We start from the raw sequence: 21,188 nt of genomic DNA on the forward strand, positions 1-21,188 counted from the left end.
GCAGCAGAACAACTTTGTCAAGTACAGTCTCACAAGTACTCCTGTATTCCAGAGACTCTCAGAATAACAGCTACCATTCATTAAGAGCCTACTATGTACAAGGAACTGTACTGGGTAATATATATGTACAAGCATATAGATACACACACACACCATTCACAACAACCCCATAAGTTGTATACTCTTACTCTCCTTTTTACAGGTAGAAAATGAAGGCTTTAGAGCTAACACAATATCTTTGATCCAAAATAATAGAGCTACTTAGTAGTACAGGTAAACAGTCCCTTCATTTCCTTCTCTTCTTGCTTCAACACTGTTTCTTACTTCCTCCTGGGCCAGGTACCTGGAGTGTGGGCCAGGCTGGGGCTGAGAACACCTCCTCCCTCACATGTAGGGTAAAGAGAGTGTGTGATCCACCCACTATGGGAGAGAGGAGAGCCAAGGATAACCAGGAAAATGCACACATCTAGGGTGGATGCTAATCACCCTTCTCTAGGCATGTGGGGAAGGACTCTGTGTCCTGAGGTGCGTGTCTGTGCCTCACATATTCTCGATTTTATACACAGTCTTCATTCACAGAGATTTTACCATTTAGTGCATTCTTTCAATCCAGCTAGATTTGTGAAGTCTTCTCAGGCAACATTATACTTCTTTTCCTTTTCATATCACACCAAAAACAGTGCTGGACACAACACTGATGCTTAGCTTATTTCTTCAGCAATTTTATTTTCAAGGAAAGACTTCAATAACGTATTAAAATGCCTAGGGTACTACATGTTATACAACTCATTGTCTCTCACTCTAAAATCATTGTTTAATGTGCTTTCCAAGTAAATTAGAGCTTCATATTTGCCCTCCAAGAGAAGCCATGATTTCTACTTTCTAATCTGGACAAGACTAGGAAGAAGTGACTGTCTCCGCATCATCAGCTTCAAAACCTGCCATCTGAGAGAGTCTCAGGCTTTTACTTGGGAAATCACCTGCTAATGTCAACAGATCATTGAATTTCTTCTTACAGCATAAATGACTTAGTGTCTCACCTTTATTTCTTGTTTTGTCTTTTTTAACCACTGTGGTAATCTGTCCTTTAATCAGTGTATTTAAATAATTCAGTTTCCTAGTAGTAGCCCTAAGATTGACACAACACATATTTTAACTAATCTAAGTCCACTTTCAAAGGTCACTAGAATAAAGAATATGTGTAGTGCAGATACCTTCTAACAGAGTATCCCCAATTCCTCCTTCCAGTCCTTTGTGACACTGTTGTCATCCATTTCATTTATCTACATACTATAATCACTCAATATATTGTTACTATTATTACTTTAAATTTATCTTTCAAATTAATTAAGAATAAGAAAAATAAAAGACCTTATTTTACCTTCGTTTATTCCTTCTTCAGTGCTCTTCCTTTCTTTATGTAGATCCAAATTTCTGACCTATATATACTATTTTCCTTATACCTGGAGAATTGTTACATTTCTTGCAAGATAGTTCTACTGGCAATGAATTTTCTCAATTCTTGTTAAAGAAAGTTTTTACTTCACTTTTGAAGGATAATTTTGCTGAGTATAGAATTCTAGGCTGGTGAATTTTTATTTCAACATATTAAATATTTCACTCCACTCTTCTTATATGCCTGGTTTCTGATGAGAAATTTTCAGTAATTTTTATGCTTGTATATCAGTAAAGTGTTTTTTTCCTATGACTTTTTTCAGAATTCTCTCTTTGTCTTTGGTTTTCTGCAAAAACAAAGATTTAGTTATACTTAGTTGTGGTTTAGGGATATTTATCCTGCTTGATATTCTTTGAGCTTCCTGGACCAGTGGTTTGGTGTCTGTCCTTAATCTTGGAAAGTTCTCAATCATTATTACTTCAAATATTTATTCTGTTCTCTCTTTCTTCTCTTTCTAGTACTCAAATTATGTGTATGTTATTTTTGTCCCACGGCTCTTGAATGTTCTGTTCTATTTTTTTTCATTTTTTTCTTTTTTTTTTTTTTTTTTGCTTTTCAGTTTGAGGAATTTCTTTTTGTCTTTCTTCAAGCTTCCTTATTCTTTCTTGTCATGTCAACGTTGTTGACAGCCCATCAAATGAGTTCTTCATATCTGTTATAGTTTTTCATTTCTAGCATGTCCTTTTGATTCCTTCTTAAGAGTTTTATCTCTCTGCTTGCATTATTCATCTGATCCTGTGTGTTGTCTACTTCTTCCATTAGAGTCTTTAACATCTTAATCATAGTTATTTTAAACTCCCTGTTTGATAATTCCAACATCTATGTCATACCTGAGTCTGATTCTGGTACTTGCTTTTTCTCTTCATACTGTGTTTTTCTTGCCTTTTGACATGACTAGTAATTATTTGTTAAATTTGAACATGTTACACATGTAATAGGAACTGAGATAAATAAGCCTTTAATGTGAGGGTATATGTCAGTCTGACAGGGAGTTGGGTTGTGTTTAATGTTTGCTGTAGTTGAAGATGCCAGAGATTCCAGATTCATCTAGTTTTCTTGATTTTTGTCTCCCCTCCTGACTTTGGGCTTCCCTAAGCACTCCTCCTCAGAGAGAATCTGTGTCTTGAAGCTCTTTCAGCTGCCACCCACTGTCATTTTACTGGAGGTCTATTGGTATGTGGTAAGGTTAATTGGTGGGGGGCGGCGGAGGCAATAGTGATCTTCTGATTACTTCTCAGTCTTCTAGTGAGTCTGTTTCTTGGGTCTGTGACCCTCACGAGTATTTCTCCAGTGGTACAGGGATTTGTCCTTTTTTTCCCCTGCCTCCTACTCCCTCCCCCACAGGTGGCATTCTCAGTCTGTGTCCTTGAAACCTGGATTCCTGTGGACTGTTCTTCCCCCATTTGGTGAGACAGGCTGGGGTTAGAGGAGTGCCCTTCTCCCATAGCTCCAGGGTAGGTGTTGGCAAAGTCCTTCCCCAGGAGGGCAGACCTTTGCTATGGAGAAGGCTCTGGACATTTTTCACAATGCTTACTCTTCCCCTCCCTCTTCCAGTGCCACAAGGGGATCCTCACCTTTTGAGGACCTGGTGGATTTCTTAGAGATAAAGATGGGAAAAATCTGTAAGACCTCAGCCCCTAGAGTTTCTCATTCTCACACTAGTCCACACCCCATTTATAGCAATTCATCAGAATTACTGTCTAAATGTTTCTACCAATAAGCAATATTGGTATTCTAACAATACCAATTGTTTATTGTTTATTCGAACAATAAACAAAATGTTTATTGTTCCAGCAACTTCTGCTCCACATAAGCAGATCAAGTTGTGACTCACTGGACTTGCCTGTCTCTCCAGATATCAGGGAGGTGCTTTGCCCTGTGACATCAGTTCTCTGATTGGGCCAAGAAAAGTTATTGATTTTCAGTTTGCCCAGATTTTTCTTATTATAAGGATGGGAGTAAAAACTTCCAAGCCCTTTACATGTTAGAACTGAAAAAAAGAAGTCTTGACCTTTATTTCTTAAGACAATAAATCGTGTAGCAATTATTTCAACTAGCTGCTTCCCTTTCAAATAAGTAAAAAATTTTAAAGAAATAGCAGCAACAGTCAATAGTTATGGATATGCCATTAATATCATCAGCAACAAATTCACTTTCTAATTTTTTTGGTCATCTCATCCTGCTTTCCATACATTGAAAACTGCTGCTTGAGGTAGAGGTGGTGATTATTCTTAATAAAGGAATTGGCATTTAGAGTAACCAATTTATCCAAGAGCATATAGCTAGCTAGTTGTTGCAGAACTAGAGCATCGACCCAGGCCATGATGACGATACCTTGTTTTAAAAGGCATGAAGCCCCCAATTTTGATATTTCCCTTCTGTAATCCATACCTCCAACTGCTCTATTTTCAAGTGGTGACAATGGCTGCAGGCTATTCTTTTGAGAAAATTGGATGAAAGGAGAAGGAAAGAGAGAGGATGGTAACTCTACGCTCAAGGCTGGATTTTTGCTGCATTTTTAAAGGGGAAGATTTGAATACATATGTAGTTTGAAGTGAACAAGCTGCAGAGCAGCAGAGTTTGAGGAGAGTGAGTGAACGCTGAGTTAGACCATAAGGAGCTGAGAGGGGACAGGTTAGGATAGATGACTAATGACTCTTGTTTTGAGGAGGAGGAACCATTTCCCCTTTTATCCTGGAGGAGTAGAGATGGAGGATACAGAGGGGTTGTAACTGGGAAGGGATATGAAGTTAGGCATGGTACACTTGATAGTGGCCCCAGGGTGGGGGGTGGGTGTGGGGGGTTCTCTGGAAGCCAAGTCTGAAGTAGAGAATGGGTACAAGATGTTCACTGGGGTGTACACCTGGGAAAGGAGAAGGGCGCAGGATTGGGCTGAATAAGAAGTTGAACTGCCATGCAGGCCCAACAAAGCCTCAGCCCACCAGCAGAAACTTGGGAGCAAATGTTGCCCAACAGCAACTCATGTTGGGACAAAACAGATGGGCAGGTCCACCTCCCCCTCACCCAGTCAGCAGATTTCAGGGGTCCTGGGGAAGATGTGACCTCAGGCGTGGCGGCTCTCTGCAGCTGAGGAAGACCAGACTGCAGGCCAAGGCATCTCTTGCTGTCCTCCTGGAGCTCGGCCACAAGCCTTCCTTGCAGGGGGTCTGGGTCCCACATCTCCATGTTCACCACAACTGCTTTACATTTTTAGACTTGTGTCAGGTGAGGTCCTGTTTTCAGAATGAAGTGTTAAAGGTTAATTGAGAAGAACGGTGATGATTTGGAAGAGGCCCGAAGGGAGAGGGGAGAGGGTGCTGGCCAAAGACAAGTGACAGAAGCAAGTTGCTTGACAGTGAGTGGACCCCGAGTCTGCAGTAGCACCATTCTCAACAAGGATGCAGCTTCAGGCAGATGGTCTGAATTTCTTTTAGAAGATATTCTAGTCCCATTTTACTATACTAGCTGTGATTGGCAGAACTGGAACAGAGGAAGGAAAAACAGGTGGTGATGTTTACCCAGAGCTGGATATTGGATATTGGCAAAGAAGGTACAGTAGAGGTACAAAGGAATCATGGATTCTAAGCATCACTGACATCTTCACATGTGGGGTTCAGGCTGGGGAGAGAGGTTTGAGGTCAGACAAAGTCTGCTTAACCAATAAGCAAAGTACACACAGGGCTGGAGGTTGGAGCTGGGCCTTCTGGGGTGATAAAAGAGGAGGGGTGGAGGAGGAGCCCCTCCCAGGACCCACAGTCACCGAGCTGGGTGGGCAGTGACCGTGCAGTGGATGACTCACCCATGGAACAACTGCTGTTGAACAGCTCATCCAGCCAGGCAATGTCCTAGGCATGGCTGATAGAGCAGTGACAAAACAGCAATGGTCCTGCACTTGTCGCCTTTGCATTTCAGCAGCAGAAGAGAGAAAATAAAGTGAATGTTACATTAAAACTGTAGGTTAGAAGAGGATGAGAGCTATGGAGAAAATACAACAGTGATGGGGATTTGGGGGGATGAAGATAGGCTGCAGTTTCACCCAGGATGGTCCTGCGAGCCCTCACTGAGAAGGTGACATTTGAGCAAGGACTTGAAGGAGGCAGGGAGTGTTCCATGCAGATATCAGGGTCAAGAGCTTTCCAGACAGAGGGAGCAGAAAGTCCAAAGTCCTAGAGACAGCAGGCTCCCTGGTGTGGTCAGAACCAAGAGCAGGTCAGCGGGGCTCAAGTGCAATGAGCAAGGGAGAGAGAAGGCTCAGGGGCTACATGGTGAGCCAGGCAGTGGAGGACCTTACATAGGCCAATGAGGGCCTTGGAGTTGACTCTTGGTGAGATAGAAAACCCATGGCAGATGGCATGATATCCAACGTACATATTTAAACAGGAGCCTCTTAACTGTTATCTTTTTTATAAATTTATTTATTTATTTATATTTATTTTTGGCTGTGTTGGGTCTTCGTTTCTGTGCGAGGGCTTTCTCCAGTTGCCGCGAGCGGGGGCCACTCTTCATCGCAGTGCGTGGGTCTCTCACTGTCGCGGCCTCTCCCCTTGCGGAGCACAGGCTCAGCAGTGTGGCTCACGGGCTTAGTTGCTCCGCGGCATGTGGGATCTTCCCAGACCAAGGCTCGAACCCGTGTCCCCTGCATTGGTAGGCGGATTCTTAACCACTGCACCACCAGGGAAGTCCCTTAACTGTTATCTTGAGAAGAGACTGAATGACGGGGCATGAAGGCGGCTGATGGCAGCTGATGGCTGCGCACTGTCGAGGACATGATGTGGTCCAAGTAGACAGCAGTGGCCTCAAACGATGATCCACTGTCATGTGTGTGGACCCTGTGTGAAGAATTTGGAAGGATTCAGAGTACACCACTGACACCTGTCCTCACAGGGTCTTCATCTGCCCTCCTTCCCACCTCCGAGAACTTTTCCCTCTCTCCCTGCGCTACTGCATTCCATGTTCATGTCTTGCATTTCTAGTTTTATTTTTAAAACCCATTTCACACTAGCTTTGTATCTGTCCAGTTCTCATGCTGATGTTCCTGTGATGAGCACAGTTAGAGATACCCCTCCCTGGTCTTAAATAGCTTGACCCCTTACAACTCTTCCCTTCTAACTCTGTGCTGTCTCTATCCTTGTTTTTTATAGTTTATTGCATCCACCAGGTGTTTCAGGTAATTAGCTAGTCTTCTGTTAAAGATGTTTATATTTGAGCTATCACTGACATCAATCCTTTTAGTTATATCTTAGGAGAATGTTAAAATACAAATTCTGAAAATAGGCTAACTTTAAATTCTGTTTTTTATTTTACCTAGCATTAAAATAAGTCAAATCAGTTTTTCTCGAGTGGGAAGAATGCTAAGGACCACTTGTAAAGGAAAAAAAATATCCTCTAAAACTAAGTTTGAATGAAACTATTTTTTAATGATATTTCTTAAATATGTCCAGATATAAATTTAGATAGAAACTTTTTATGCTTATACAACCAGAAGACCCAAATGAAAATGTATAAATTAAATATAAATGAAAGCACAAAACCAAAAGTATTCAAATTAACTCTATGAATTTAATATAGCAGATGCTGTCATCTTACTGAAACTAAGTCAGTGCTTGGGGTACCAACAGGGCCCTGAGTGGTCTGATCTTAGCCTGCCTATGACCCCGAGCTTGGGGAACCTCAATTCTGCCGCCTCTCCTCCTGTGCAACTCCTCCCCTCATATACTTGGCACCAAACCACGGGACCCTCAATTGTTGGGAATTTGACCCTGGAATTCTCTCTGCCTCTGTTCCTTTCCTCATTAGTTGCATAAAACTAAAATATGACTCCTTGCTCCCAAGGAGATCTAAAACTCAAGAACTGACAGGACTATGAATTTCCACAGCAGTTTTTGGTTGAATGGCAGCCAACCGAATGATCCAGAATATACCTTTACTAATTGTTTAGATCAGAACAGCAACTCTGAAATGAACAACTTCTCAAAAAGAACCACAGTTGTGCAAGTCTTCGTGGCCTCCAGTGGGAGAAAAACAGCTCAGTGTCTCTTGCAAAGGTCGGGATCTGGCTTTCCTTCTTTGTAGTATTGGACATGCGTGTGGCAATTAATTTACTAGGTTTTCCACCAAAAGATTCACCTTGGGATTTCCATTTATTTTCTTGGACTCTTGTCAGGTGGTGACATCACCTGTTTACATCTTGTTCATATTTGTAAAATTTTTTTGTATTACCTTAGTGAACATTTACGAACCACTTTCTCAGAGTATGAAATGCAATAATGTCAAAGATGAATATATATTGAATATAGTAACAGAGACTAAATCTCCATTCCAGCATTTCATATGACCACAGAGTTTCAGAGTTGGAACTAACCCAAGTCAAATTCATCTCTAAAATATTCTGCATAAATAGTCATTTAGCCTCTGTCTGGAAGCCTCCAGTTACTGGCTTATAAGGCAAATGTATTCCATTTTTAAATTAGAAATTTATTCATATTGAACCCAATTCCTGCTGTAATTTTACCTGTTCATTTTAATCCTACCTTCTAGAATAATGCACACATCTAATCCTTCTTGCAAAGGATAACTCGTTCACCCTGTGGAGACAGTCGCCTCCCTCCACGGCCCACCCTCCCCCAGGCAAACGTCCTCAGTACTTTCCACGTTCTTACATCACAATATGGAGAAATGGCTCAGCCTCAGCAGTTGCTTTGGCACATTTTCATACAACCCATTTTCCTTAATAGAAATGTCAACAGATTCTGTCATTCATAGATTTGATCCCAAAGAAACAGGTTTTTATATCAATTCTGTTTCCAGAGTTTATATTATAAATGACTGCAAACTAATACTGTGGAATAATTCTATTTAAAAGGCAGGGATGGAACACATTTTAAGTGATAACTAGTATGCCCTGGCATAGACAGATAGATAGATAGATAGATAGACAGACATATATACGTATGTATATGTATATGTATATATATGAGTATGATTTATTTATTTACTTATTTCTTTCTACAACTGAAAAAAGAAAATGTGAAAGCTTGCATAGGCTCTCACTGTCTGGGTAGAACTAGAAGATGATGGGCACAAGACTGCCCTGGCCCTCTTCGCAGGTCTTTTCTGTAAGAGACGCTTTGCAAACTGAAATGCAGCATCTTTAGGGTCTTGACAAATCCTCCTGGATTCTAAACTGTAGCCGAATCCTATGAAGTCGGGGCGTCCAGGTGCCCCATCTTCATCCTTCACTCTCGATGTGCAGAAGCCCAGCCTGGAGCCTGAGGAGACAGGATGTGATAAATAAGTGAAATGAACCTACATGGGCCAACTCCCCCTCTCTGGCCCCATAAAATCCTGGCTCTATATTAGGGATAAGTGACATGCTGGGCAGAAATGACACGGTGTCCTAAGGCCCCACAAAGGCCAGATCACAATCAGGAGGGGAGAAAAGGCCTGGCCAGGGTCACGTGTGGCTCCTTCCTAAAGAATCACAGTGAGGGGCAGGCTGCAGGCAGAGTGCCCTCGGGGGTTTGGTGTCTGGAGGTTGGTTAGACTGTTTTGCAGGTAAGCATTCGTGTCCTCCCCCAAAGTGACACTGGTCACTGGTAGTCATTACTGCAGTGAGAACATTGTCCTGCACAGAATGGGAATGACACGTTGGTGATTAACTCTTCTTCCCAACAGCTGGCTGCCCCAACTCCTTGATTAAAGAGCTCCATCACTTCAGGATTCTTGGAGAAGAGCAGGTGAGTCAGCCTCTCAGAAGCTACGCCAGAGCGTTGTGGAAGACAGACAGTAATGAGGCCATTTGGGCTCTCTCCGGGGAGGCAAGGGGTGTCTCCTGACCCTCAGCACCTGAAACGGGAAAGGGAGCCATGCAGGAGCTATGTGTGGGAACACCCTTTCCCTCTTCTATCCATCAGACCTGACAGGTTATTAATTGGTACATCTGCTACCTGCCAGAGCATTACATCTCAGGACGCGGCAGTAAGCAGGTACAACGTAGTGGCAGATAAGCAAACAAATAAGTGCCGAGATGAATTATGCCTAAGGGATCGGGCATCACAGACAGCCCTGATTTGATGTCTGTAGGTGGATGTACAGAATCTTTTCACCAGAATTTTATATTTTGTGTGTTACCTGTATTTCACTTCAGCCACTTTGTCTATGGATGTGAACATGTGACTTATATACAAAAGCTGGCCCATTTAAAGTTGATTATTTAAATGCTGTGTTGTGCTCAGTGAAACATGTCAGATTCTAAGTAGATGTGTTAAGTTAATAATTCAGAGTGCTAAATATTATCTAGATGTATATGTATAAACACATACACACACTTGACCACTTAAAAATAAAGCTCCTAATCCTCATATGGAATTACAGGCCCCATATTATTATTATGTTAAATCTGATGTCAAGCTATCCTTGAAATACTTATGCCATATAGTTTACAGCATGGTAGTTGACCTATTTTATACTCTCATTGATTTTTACTCGCAAAGGTGGTCTTTGCCCACTCTGACCAGAGAACATGCAAATGGAGACGTGGCAGCTCAGTTTTGTCAGCAGATTTTTGGTTTGTGTGTTTTTGTTTGGTACGTGTATGTCACAAAGTTGGACTGCGCATTTCCAATATGAGATTTCAAAAGGGGGATTAATTAGGGGAGGATGAAAGGCTGGAATCATTTCCAACTCCTTGAATTAGCAGGTTACAGTGTGCCTCATTCATGTTTTCATACTGTAAATTTCCAGAATAGAGAGCACGGATGTTTATTCAAATACAAGCAAAATCAATTATCCTCCATTGCAGGTAAGAGCTGATAACAGACCCCAAACATACCTATTTATGAAAACACCTGTATCTCACAGCTATTTGCCTGTGAAAGCCTGAGAGATTTCTTATACCAAGAATCATTGATTGTTACCCTGAGATTTCTGCTCAAGTAATGGAAGCTTCTCTTCTAACTTGTACCAATATTTGTAAATTGTTTCCATGTTTGTTTTAGAGTCATTGGGTGATGAGTAAGGAAAGAAGCCAACCAGAATCATCTCCTTAGAGTTGCATAAAATTCAAGCCACTTTGCATTTTCTTAGACATTTAATCAAGCCATAATCAAAATCAATATTACTCTGATCAGTTGTGCTACATGGCCACTTAGTGCATCACAGCAATATTGATTTTTATTTCCTGGGAAACCAGATTTCCTTCCTTCTTTCCTTTCGTTCGATGAATACGTAACTGTGCACCTACTCATGTGCTGTATGCCATTCTTGTTTACAGAGACAGAGGAGTGAAAAAGAAAGCCCTCTCAGGCTCACATTCTAGCTGAGGAAGGCTATTATGTTACATGCACACAAACACGTTCAGTATATAATATGCTAGATGGTTATCATTGCCATGGAGAAAAGTAAAACCAAAAAGAAGGATAATGAGTGCTGGCGGTTGGGGGAGCTGAGATTTTATACAAAGTGGTCAGGAAAGGTCTCACTGAGGCAGGTGCTAGTGCATGAGGACCTCAGAGGTGCAAAGGGAAGCATCATGGTGACATCTGGGAAGAGGTTCCCAGGTAGAGAGTAAAGTGAGTACAGAATTTTTGAAGCAACCATATGTAATGCGTATTTTATGTTAAAAATATTATAAAATATAAAATATAAGTTGTGGTTGGAATAAAATGGGAAGAAATCCAGGAGCATGTGAAGTGGCAGCCAAAGGAACAAAGTGTGTCCAGGAGGAGGACTGATGGTTCATGCCATGCGCTGATCAAGCAGGAAGCGGATGGGAAGTGAGCACTGGAATTTGAAACTTTGAGGCCATTGTGACCTTGACCAGTGGACTGGTGAGGGTGAAAGTCTGCCTGGATTGGGTTCAATGGAGAGGGGAGAAGAATGGGAGAGAGAAAATCTAGATACCTTTTTTTTTTTTTTTTAGGAATTTAGCTAAATGAAAACAAAGAAATGAGGTAGCTGGGGGTAGGGAATGTGGCATCAAGAAATTTTTCTTTTTTATAGAAAAAAAATACCATGTTTATGTGCTGATGGGAGTGATTCTGCAGAGGAACGGGGAGATGGATGATGCAGAGGAGAGGGGGGAATTTCAGGAGCCACGTCCTTGATTCGGTAGCTAGCAGAGTTCAGGTTTGGCCAGAGACAAGAGTGGAGACAGCTCAACCTCGTCGCAGTGGGAAAAGCAGAATATGTAGGAAGAGTTTTGCTGGTGTTTCTCTTTTCTCGGTGAAATAGGAAGCAAAGTCATCAGTTGAGAGGGAAGATGGGGGAAGAGTTTTACAGAGAAAGGAAAGGATGATGCACGTGTCCTTTAGGAGGCTGGGGAGTGAACAAGTGTGAGAAACAAATGAGTTTGGGGCGAGATCAATCAGCCTGGGTGTTTTTCTGTCACACTGAACTGTCTAGGCACAGATGCAGCAAAGGCAGAGGGTCAAGTTTAACCAGCCACACGAGTAAAACAAAAACAAGAGAGAGGCAAAGGAGCTCTGGGCAGACCTAAGGGAGTGATTATAATAACTGAGCCTGAGATTTCAGCTGGGTGAGCAGAAAAGAGGGATGAGGGGAGAAAGGGATGGGGAAGAGGTGGGAGGACCCACCGGCTGCAGGTCCCAGTGGTTTCCAGGAGTCTTTGGAGTTTGGGTTTTAGAAGGGTTTAGCTGGAAAAGTAGGTGTTGGCCGAAGAATGGAATACTTGACATTGAGATTGTGGAGGTGGTGCAGTGACTGGAAATGACAGGGTCAGGGGAGGACCAGGAATGTTGCTGGCTGAGTTAAGGTAGCCAACAAGAAGATGACTGGAGAAGTTGAGGGCATGGACTTAAAAAGCCAGGGTGTTGGGGCTTCCCTGGTGGCGCAGTGGTTGAGAGTCCACCTGCCGATGCGGGGGACACGGGTTCGTGCCCCGGTCCGGGAAGATCCCACGTGCCGCGGAGTGGCTGGGCCCGTGAGCCATGGCCGCTGAGCCTGCACGTCCGGAGGCTGTGCTCCGCAACGGGAGAGACCACAACAGTGAGAGGCCCGCGTACTGCAAAAAAAAAAAAAAAAAAAAAAAGCCAGGGTGTTGGAAGTATGGCCCATGTGGACACTGAGATCCTCCAGAACTGTCACCAGAGCGGACTTGGAGAGAGTTCTGGTGAGTCAAAAACTGAGGCTTCTAGAAACAGGACAGGGAAGGGAGAGAGAGACTGAGGGAGGTGGGCATCAGTGGCTGACTGCAAAGGAGAAATAGAGCACCAAGAGCGGTTTGAACATCACAGCTGGAGAGTTGTAGAAGGAGAAAGGAAAACTGTTCTACTTGGGGTGTTGCAGGTCAGTACTCGGTGGTGCAGAGGGTGCAGTGGAGAAAACATTTGAGGGGCTGCAGGGGAAGCAGTGTCCTGAGGTGTGAATCAAGTTCAGTGAGGGAAGAATGTGAGGAAAACACTGAAAGAGTGTAAGTTACAGGGCAGTTACTGCTGACTGACTCCGAGTTCCCCAAGCTCAGAGGCAGGCGTTGGGGCAGCTGAAGGACAGGGTAGGGAAAAGGGATGGACAGAGCTGTGTGAAGGACTGAGGGTCAGACCGGAGAAGTGACAAGGGAGCCAGGGATCTCTTGGTGATGGATACAAACAGGTCACATCAGCTAGGGATGTTTCCGTGCTGATGATACAGGACAAAGCGTAGTGGCCTCAGGGCAGATGGTGGCACCAAGTCCTGAAAGGGAGCAGAAAGTTCCAGCCCCACCACCCCTGGGGGTGGGCGGCCTTAGCCGGAGCTGCTGAAACTCTCAGGCTGTCTCTGGATGCTTGAGGCAACTTAGATTACTTGATGAAACAAAAATTTTTGTTGCGTGTTACAAGTTCCCTTGGACAAATCATTGTAGTCTCTAACCTGGCTTTTCGGTTTGTCAAAAAGGAAGAGTAATGCTAGGTCATCTCTTAGAACTTTGTAAATAAATAAGATTGCAAAGTAAGTTGCAAATATTAAGTAGTACACTAAGATGTTTCTGATTTAAATACTGTTCACACTCTGTCAATAGACTGAACTAGTAGCAGCAAAAGTAGACACTAAGATCAGTGTAAGAGGGAACTATATTCAATATCCTGTAATAAACTATAGTGGAAACGAAAAAATAATATAAAATCAGTGTAACATTCACTTAAAAGTGAGTTGATAAAACCTGTACAGATACTGCTTAATTACTGAATTCATTACTGGATGGTAGAGATGCTGACCAGTATCTAATTTCTTTGTATGTGATTCCTTTCCGTTTTCATGGACCTTGAATAGGCACTTGCTTTTTGAGATCTGGATTAAAAATAAATCATTATAAACACTAAAAATAATTACCTTCCTAAAATAAAAAATGCAATTAAAACTCCTTGGAAGGTAACATATTACATTTACTTTAGCTCTGGGCCCTGTCTCTGATTTGTGTTTACGATTCACATTCATAAAGCACCTTTCATCCCCCTCACCCACACCCACCAAGGCCAAACTACTTGGCAAAGATATTATCACAGTGCAGGTAAATAAAGCTACTCTAAATTTCTAGGTGAGCCCTAAAGAAAACAGGTATGATATCGGTAAGTCCACAGGATTTGGAGAGTCTTCAGAAAAACTGCATTTCAGACGTACTTCCACTTTTACCAGCTTCCTCCTCTTTGGGTTTAATCACCAGAATTTTAAGGAAATAACCTTCATTTATTCAACAAACATTTCTGAATACCTTTTGTACTATTATCTTGCTAGTGTTGGGTAAAACGGTAAACAAGGAAGTCACAGGTACAAATCATGATAAATGCTAAGATGTAACCTATTTTGGATAAGGAGTCAGGACCTCTGAAATATGAAGGTTGAGAGGACACCCACCATGGAGTGAGCTAGGATCACGGGGCTTTAGGGGAGAAGAGCCTTCCAAGCAGAGTAAAGCACAGGTTCAGTAGCCCCAGAGGAGGTGAAGAGCTTGCTTGGTTCAAGCCACTAAATAAAATTAATGTGGCTGGAAAACAATGAGCAAGAGGGACCGTGGTGAACGATAAAAACCATCTACACCATGTGGGCCATGGTCAAGAGTTTGGATTTTATTCTAAATTCAATGGGGAATCCTTAAAAGTTTAAGCAGGGGGCTGGCGTTATCCAAATTACATTCTAAGAATGTCAGTCTTGTTGCAATATGGACATGGTCTGGATGAAAATGATTGGCAGAGGAAACAGAAAGAAGTGACTATTCAGAGGTAGAATTAAAGGTCGTGGTGATTGATTAGCTATGAGTCAGGGAAATGAAGGAATCCTACAGCTCTGTTTACTGAGATGGGTTTGATGGTAGGAAGGTGAAGACGAAAGCTTGGAATCATGGTTCAATTCTGAATATCTTTGATAGGACTGAAGCACTGAGAAGGAGACAGGTAGGGATTTGGATGTGTGAGTTGGAGCTCAGAGGAGAGGGAGGTCAGGGGTCAGAGACAGATAAATTTGGAGTTGCTGAAGTGTAGGTGGTATTTTAAATCCATGGAGGTTGCCAAAAGTAGGTAAGAGAGGAGGGACCACGGATGAAGCCTAAGGAGCACCAGCATTTGGAAATTTGGTAAAAGAGTGGCAGCCAGCAAAGGAGACCAAGAAGGAGCCTCAAGTTAAAGTAGAAGAAAATCCAGAGATGTGTCATGACGGAGCCAAGAAAGGAAGTGTTTCCCAGAGGAGGAAGTGGCTGTTTACATGAATGTTAATGAAAAGCTGAGTAAGATGAGGTCAGCCAATTGTCCTTTGCATACGGCAACATGGAAATCATGGGTGACTGGAACGAGCAGTTTTGGTGGAGAGTTGGAGGCAAGAGGCAGATTTTTATGGGATGAAGAGCCAGCAGAAGCGGAGTCAATTTCTTCTAGAGGTTTTGTTATGAAAAGGAAAAAGGGAATGCAGCAGTAGCAGGAGGGTGCTTTACAGACTGAGGAGGCTAGAACTTGCTTTATGTTCATTGAAATGATCCAGTAGAGATGGATTGTTTGATGATTCAAGAGATAGATGAGCTAGCTAAAGAAGGGAAGTACTTTAGAAGGTGAGAAGGGTTTGTTTTGGATCCACAGCCCAGAGAGAGTAATTGACCCTTAACAGGGAAAAAGCCACTTTCTTTGTTGTAAGAAGACAGAAAGGAACAGGTGAGTGTGGGTGCAGGTATGTTGGCAGGTGTAGTGATGCGGAGGGGAAAGTTGGCGTCTAATGGCTCCATTAAGGCAGACACATTTTTCACTGCTGCATCTTCTCCACAGATTGCTTGACACATAGAAAATGCTTAGTCTGTTGGTGGGAATGTAAATTGATACAGCCAGTATGGAGAACAGTATGGAGGTTCCTTAAAAAACTAAAAATAGAACTACCATATGACCCAGCAATCCCACTACTGGGCATATACCCAGAGAAAACCATAATTCAAAAAGACACATGCACCCCATTGGTCATTGCAGCACTATTTACAATAGCCAGGTCATGGAAGCAACCTAAATGCCCATCAACAGATGAATGGATAAAGAAGATGTGGTACATGTATGTAATGGAATATTACTCAGCCATAAAAAGGAATGAAATTGGGTCATTTGTAGAGACATGGATGGACCTAGAGACTGTCATACAGAGTGAGGTAAGTCAGAAAGAGAAAAACAAATATCATATATTAACACATATATATGGAATCTAGAAAAATGGTACAGATGAACCGGTTTGCAAAGCAGAAATAGAGACACAGATGTAGAGAACAAACGTATGGACACTAGGGGGGAAGCGGGGGTGGGGGGTGGGATGAACTGGGAGATTGGAATTGACATGTATACACTAATATGTATAAAATAGATGACTAATAAGAACCTGCTGTATAAAAAATATAAATAAATTTTTTTTTAAAAAGATGCTTAGGGCTTCCCTGGTGGTGCAGTGGTTGAGAGTCTGCCTGCCAATGCAGGGGACACGGGTTCGTGCCCTGGTCCAGGAAGATCCCACATGCCGCAGAGCGGCTAGGCCTGTGAGCCATGGCCGCTGAACCTGCACGTCTGGAGCCTGTGCTCCGCAACGGGAGAGGCCACAGCAGTGAAAGGCTCGTGTACCAAAAAAAAAAAAAAGCTTAGTAAATATTTGCCCAATAAATGAATACCTCATTCGTGACCTCTGTCTTCTTAGTGAAGTATGAAGTAAGATGTCCAGAGAGGAAAGTGGTGGGATATGAGCAGTATGGGAAGAAAGAAGAGAAAATCTGCTACTAGAGAACCATAATACAATCGTGAAGAAGTTGTAAATGCTCATTTGAAGTCTGTGATGAGTACTTTAAGAGAAAGCAAGCAGTGGCCAGGGAGAAAGTATTAGGTCAGTTCATGAGAATTCTCAATGAAGTTGAAGAATTTAAGCAATGTCCATACTTCAGTAAGAGCACCAGGAAAGGAAAGACAGGAGATGATGGTTGGAAAGAGACATATTTGGAATTTGGATTTCAGAGGTGGTACAATTTCTCATGATGACAAGGCCCACGAATGAATTGTAACAGTAGAAGAATTTTTTTGAAAAGGTCCCCAGAGATGAGAAGGTAAAGGAACTGAAAGAAGAGGTTAATGGATGGACAGTTCAATCCCTAGAATGATGAGAAGAATAGGGGCAGAGATGAAAATCATGAACTAGGAGCTGAAGTCCCACGAATGAGGGGCTTATCCACCTATGTCCATTGCAGGTGGTGGCAGTGGGGAGAGGACAGGGGCACATAGCCAGATGGCATAAGTTTCAGAGGAGCAGTGGGGTGGGGTTTTGCAAGAGAGAGGGGAGCAAGCGTTTAGGAGCATCAGTGAGGGGCCAGGAGACAACCAGCTCCAACTCTGGCCCTCAGGTGTGTAAACCTGAAACATAAAGCAGCCTTCACTTCAGACGGTTGCAAGGAGATGGACCCGTTTCAGTTAAATCGGGTAGGAGAGAGAAACCTTTGAAAAGCCTGATTATATGGGAGAGCTTGTTCATTGTGGAGCAGGAATTCCAGGGGACAAAGAGAAAGGGCTTAGGGGAGAAGGGAGGCTCATGTTGGAGAATATCAAGACCTTTATAGGAATGAGAATAGTAGGGGATGCCTAAGTCTCAGAAGTCAATAATGATGTGAAGCATGATGGAATGAATTCTCATGACCTTTGGAGGGAAGTAGGTACACAGCCAGGCCACCTGGCTGTTGTCACCTCACCTGGCTATTATCATTTCGTGTGTCTCTTGGGCATTAAGGCAACTTACTTGGCCTTCACTTCAGAAAGTTTCCTTGGTATCATAGGCTTGCTGACACCAAGGAAAGATAGTTATAAATGTAAATCCATGTAATATAATCGAGGAGATCATTTTTTAAATTATTTGGGTCATCAAAGTTCACATCAGTTCATTAAATGTGCAGTGGAGTTAACCCGTTTCACTGCCTCAAACCGAGCCTTACACAGAACTTCCAGACGATGATATGTCACTCTTCCCTGTCCACTGGCCTCATAATCACCTTGAAACCAGTATAGTTGCCTCCAGACTGGAGGATGACCAGAAGGGAGAGATGCAAACATCCCGTGTTAGAGAAGCAAAGGCCAGGAAGACACAGGGAAGAGGAGGGTGCAGGTGGCAAAACCACACCCTCTCAGGGAAGTTCCATTTCTCTGAGGGTGAGGCTCTTGGATTTGGAGACTAACAGCACTGCTCAAAACCACTTCTCAGGGACTATAGTAAAGGGTAAAATAATTTGTGCCCACAGACAGCCTTGCCCTCTGCCGAGTGCCCCATCAGGAGGTGTGCTTAGAGACCCATTTGCAAAGGTTCCAGAAGTCTCTGAAGTCAGGCCCTCAGTAGAAACTCCTTCAAGGAAAACGGTTTGCAAGTATCTACTTTCACAGCCTCACCCTTCCTGTGGGGCACTGCATGGCCCACAGCATGGAGAAGGGACAAACAAGCCAATCGGTTTTGACTTTCTTTCCAGAAGATTCCACGGCTACTAGAAGTTGAGATATTTTTTGGCATCGTGTCGTCTGAAACATCTGAAAAAGGAAAACCTTGTAAATTGCAATCCAGGATACAGTCTGTTGCTCTAATTATATTTCAGGTGTTGTTTGATCTGTTTTCTCCTCGCATTTAATTTCAGCCATCCTAATGATGTTTTTTTCTAGGCGATGAAAAAGGTCTAGCCCTTTTTCTAGCCAGTTTACTTCATCAGTCAATGACAGATGTCCAGAGATGAAAAGTACATTATTAGCAACAAAACTGAGAATACAAACAGCAGTGTGACAGGCACCTCCACAGGGGCTGTCACCAGCTCCCCGGGGCTAACTACTTGCACATGAAGAAAAATAAGATTAAGATTACTGAGAATTTAAGGAGTGTTTTTTAAAATTCTAATTCATATAGAAAATAGGGCATTCTCTACTTAGCACTGGGAAATGGATTAATCATAAATTCATGTCCTCTAAAAAGTTATTTTAGACTTTTTTTAGCTAAAGAAGAAGTGCTGTAATAAACCATTTTTCATTAGTTTCTAAATGATAACGAAGGAATAGTGAGCTGAATTTTTTTAATAAAAGGGGAAAAAAAGAAAGAAAGTGGAGGCAGCTTGGTATCGGGGAAAGGGTGGTCTTTTAGAGCCACAGCCCTGAGTCCCTGCCCGTGTGAAACACAGTGAAGGACTGAATGTCTTTGTGACTCAGTGACCTCACCTGTCACTTCCAGGATAGACAGAGAGTGAAATGCATAGGCAAAGTGTGGGCACACTCCTTGGCACAGAGTGGTAATTCAGTGAATGGTATCTCTGATGGGGATTTCTCTCCTCCAGGGGGAGAGCAGGAGACAGGTCCTGGGAGGGAATCCCCCGGTGCTTGTGGCTAAGACTTCACAGAAGCCAGAATTTAGTGGGGGAAAAGCAAGAACAGCATGTGTAGGGGTTGCTTTTGTAGCTGTACCTGAGTGCCCCCAAAAGGATACTCTGGAAAATTCCATGGCAGAACAAAAACAGCCCCCTTCCCTGCTCAGAGGATTTGAAAGTCTGCCATGGATTGCTGACAAGCTCCAACTCATTTCGACAGAACATTTGCCTGTTTTCCCAGATTTTAGTTTTACCTAAGTATCCCTGTGCTTCAAATTTCTTGCAGTTTTAAAATTTAGCTTCCTTCTTGCTGTCTTTTCTTAGGAAAGTATGCGAATTAAACATCATGATGAGCCATTTGTGCCCTCCTACATAGGACAGGCCTTTTGAGTGGTTTTCCAGCAGTGTGGGGTATTTGGGCCCAGTTCCTCCCCAGCCTGACCCCGCGGGTCACCACTTAGCATAGAGACAGTGGCCAGCAAGGAAGGGGAAGCTAACTGGCCTCCATGGGACCTGGGACCCTGGCTTCATAATAGAACATTATTCTACCCAACCCAGCTCTTCCAACTAGCAACAGACCACCAAAGTGCAACCTCTATTTGATTATGCTCTCTCCTGACTCATTTTTAGATTCTTAAAATATGAGTTTATTGAAACTTCTGTGAATTTTATACTTTAAAATGAATATTTCCTGTTCTTAGGAGAATCCATGAGCATACACGTAAAAACTGAATAATTTATTCCCCAAATAAATAAAATATAAACCATACCAATGAGTTGAGATTTTACCTAGATAAGTCATCTAACAGAATGTATTTTCACTATAATCTGACAAAATGTAGGAGGAACTTTTTATTTTTTTCTTAGGTGCAGAACAGTATGCTTTGTTAATATTAACATTTATTTTAAAAAATTTTTGCAAAATCCTGTCATCTCTAAATTATCTTAGTTATCTGTGTGTGGAGTATCCACTTTATGGAAGTATATCTAGAAATTTGCAAACTAGTTTTATTAACAGCTTAAACAGCATAAGTTGGCAAGTAAGTATTAATATACCTATCTACACGTACACAAGCACACACATAGACACTCACTGTGATTCCAAAGACAAACAATGCCTAAGTGATTTTTAAAGAATTTACTGCTTTTGAGCTCACCTGAGAATGGACTCCATACAGACCTAGTTCACGTTACAAATTAATCACATTCCTCCAAGTTAGTTCTATTTATAAATGCTGTTCAACAGTGATAAGTAAAAAAGCCCTAGGAAATAACACAAGTAGTGTCAAAGGATCGGTCATTGTTCCTTTCCACCATTTGCAGCCCATTTATCACTTTACCACTGTTGTGTGTCTTTTACACTCAGGTGAGTACAGACATTCTGCTCTACTTCATGCTAACTTGTCACAACTCCAACAAGTATACAGTATGTTTCTTCCAGTGCACGCTCACCTCTGTGTCAGTAAGTGGTTGAAAGGAATCTATGAAACTGGGGGTCTTATCTTAAAGAAAACCACATAAGGATCTCTGCTAATCACATATATGTAATTACATGTCTAAATTGTTTCCTTAGGGTGTTAAACTTTCTATGAATACTAGAACATTCTTGGTCTAGGTCAAATGTTTTTCTTATACATTTCACAACGTTAAAAAAAAAGAAATGCATTCAGTAATTGTAGGTTTTGATTCAGATGTTGTGTGTACTTTTTAATCAGAAATTACCAGACATGTAAGCTAAAATATTTGTCTTCCTTTAGAAAAGGAATTGTAATATAGATTGAATATAATAAAGTTATTTCTTATAAATTCCCTAGTTAATGAAAGGAAAGAGGAACATAGTTTACACATCCTGTTGGAATTTGAGACTGTAACACATGTAGTCAGCAAGAATTTCTATAGTGTTAGTGCACTTTG

At 42.2% G+C, this 21,188-nt stretch overlaps 1 protein-coding gene across 5 annotated transcripts in view; it reads left to right on the forward strand.

Annotated features, from left to right (window-relative positions):
- The window catches only part of PRKN (parkin RBR E3 ubiquitin protein ligase), a 1,310,471-nt gene that overhangs the window by 1,088,359 nt on the left and 200,924 nt on the right, over positions 1 to 21,188 (forward strand). For all 5 annotated transcript variants that reach the window (XM_082633515.1, XM_082633514.1, XM_082633517.1 and 2 more), the window contains one exon: positions 9,131 to 9,192. In XM_082633515.1, the coding sequence (XP_082489641.1) occupies positions 9,131 to 9,192 (62 nt within the window). The remainder of the gene's footprint in view (positions 1 to 9,130; positions 9,193 to 21,188) is intronic.

Source organism: Mesoplodon mirus, assembly GCF_964341445.2.
Source record: "Mesoplodon mirus genome assembly, chromosome: 10".
In the NCBI taxonomy this organism is placed as follows: Eukaryota; Metazoa; Chordata; class Mammalia; order Artiodactyla; family Ziphiidae; genus Mesoplodon; species Mesoplodon mirus.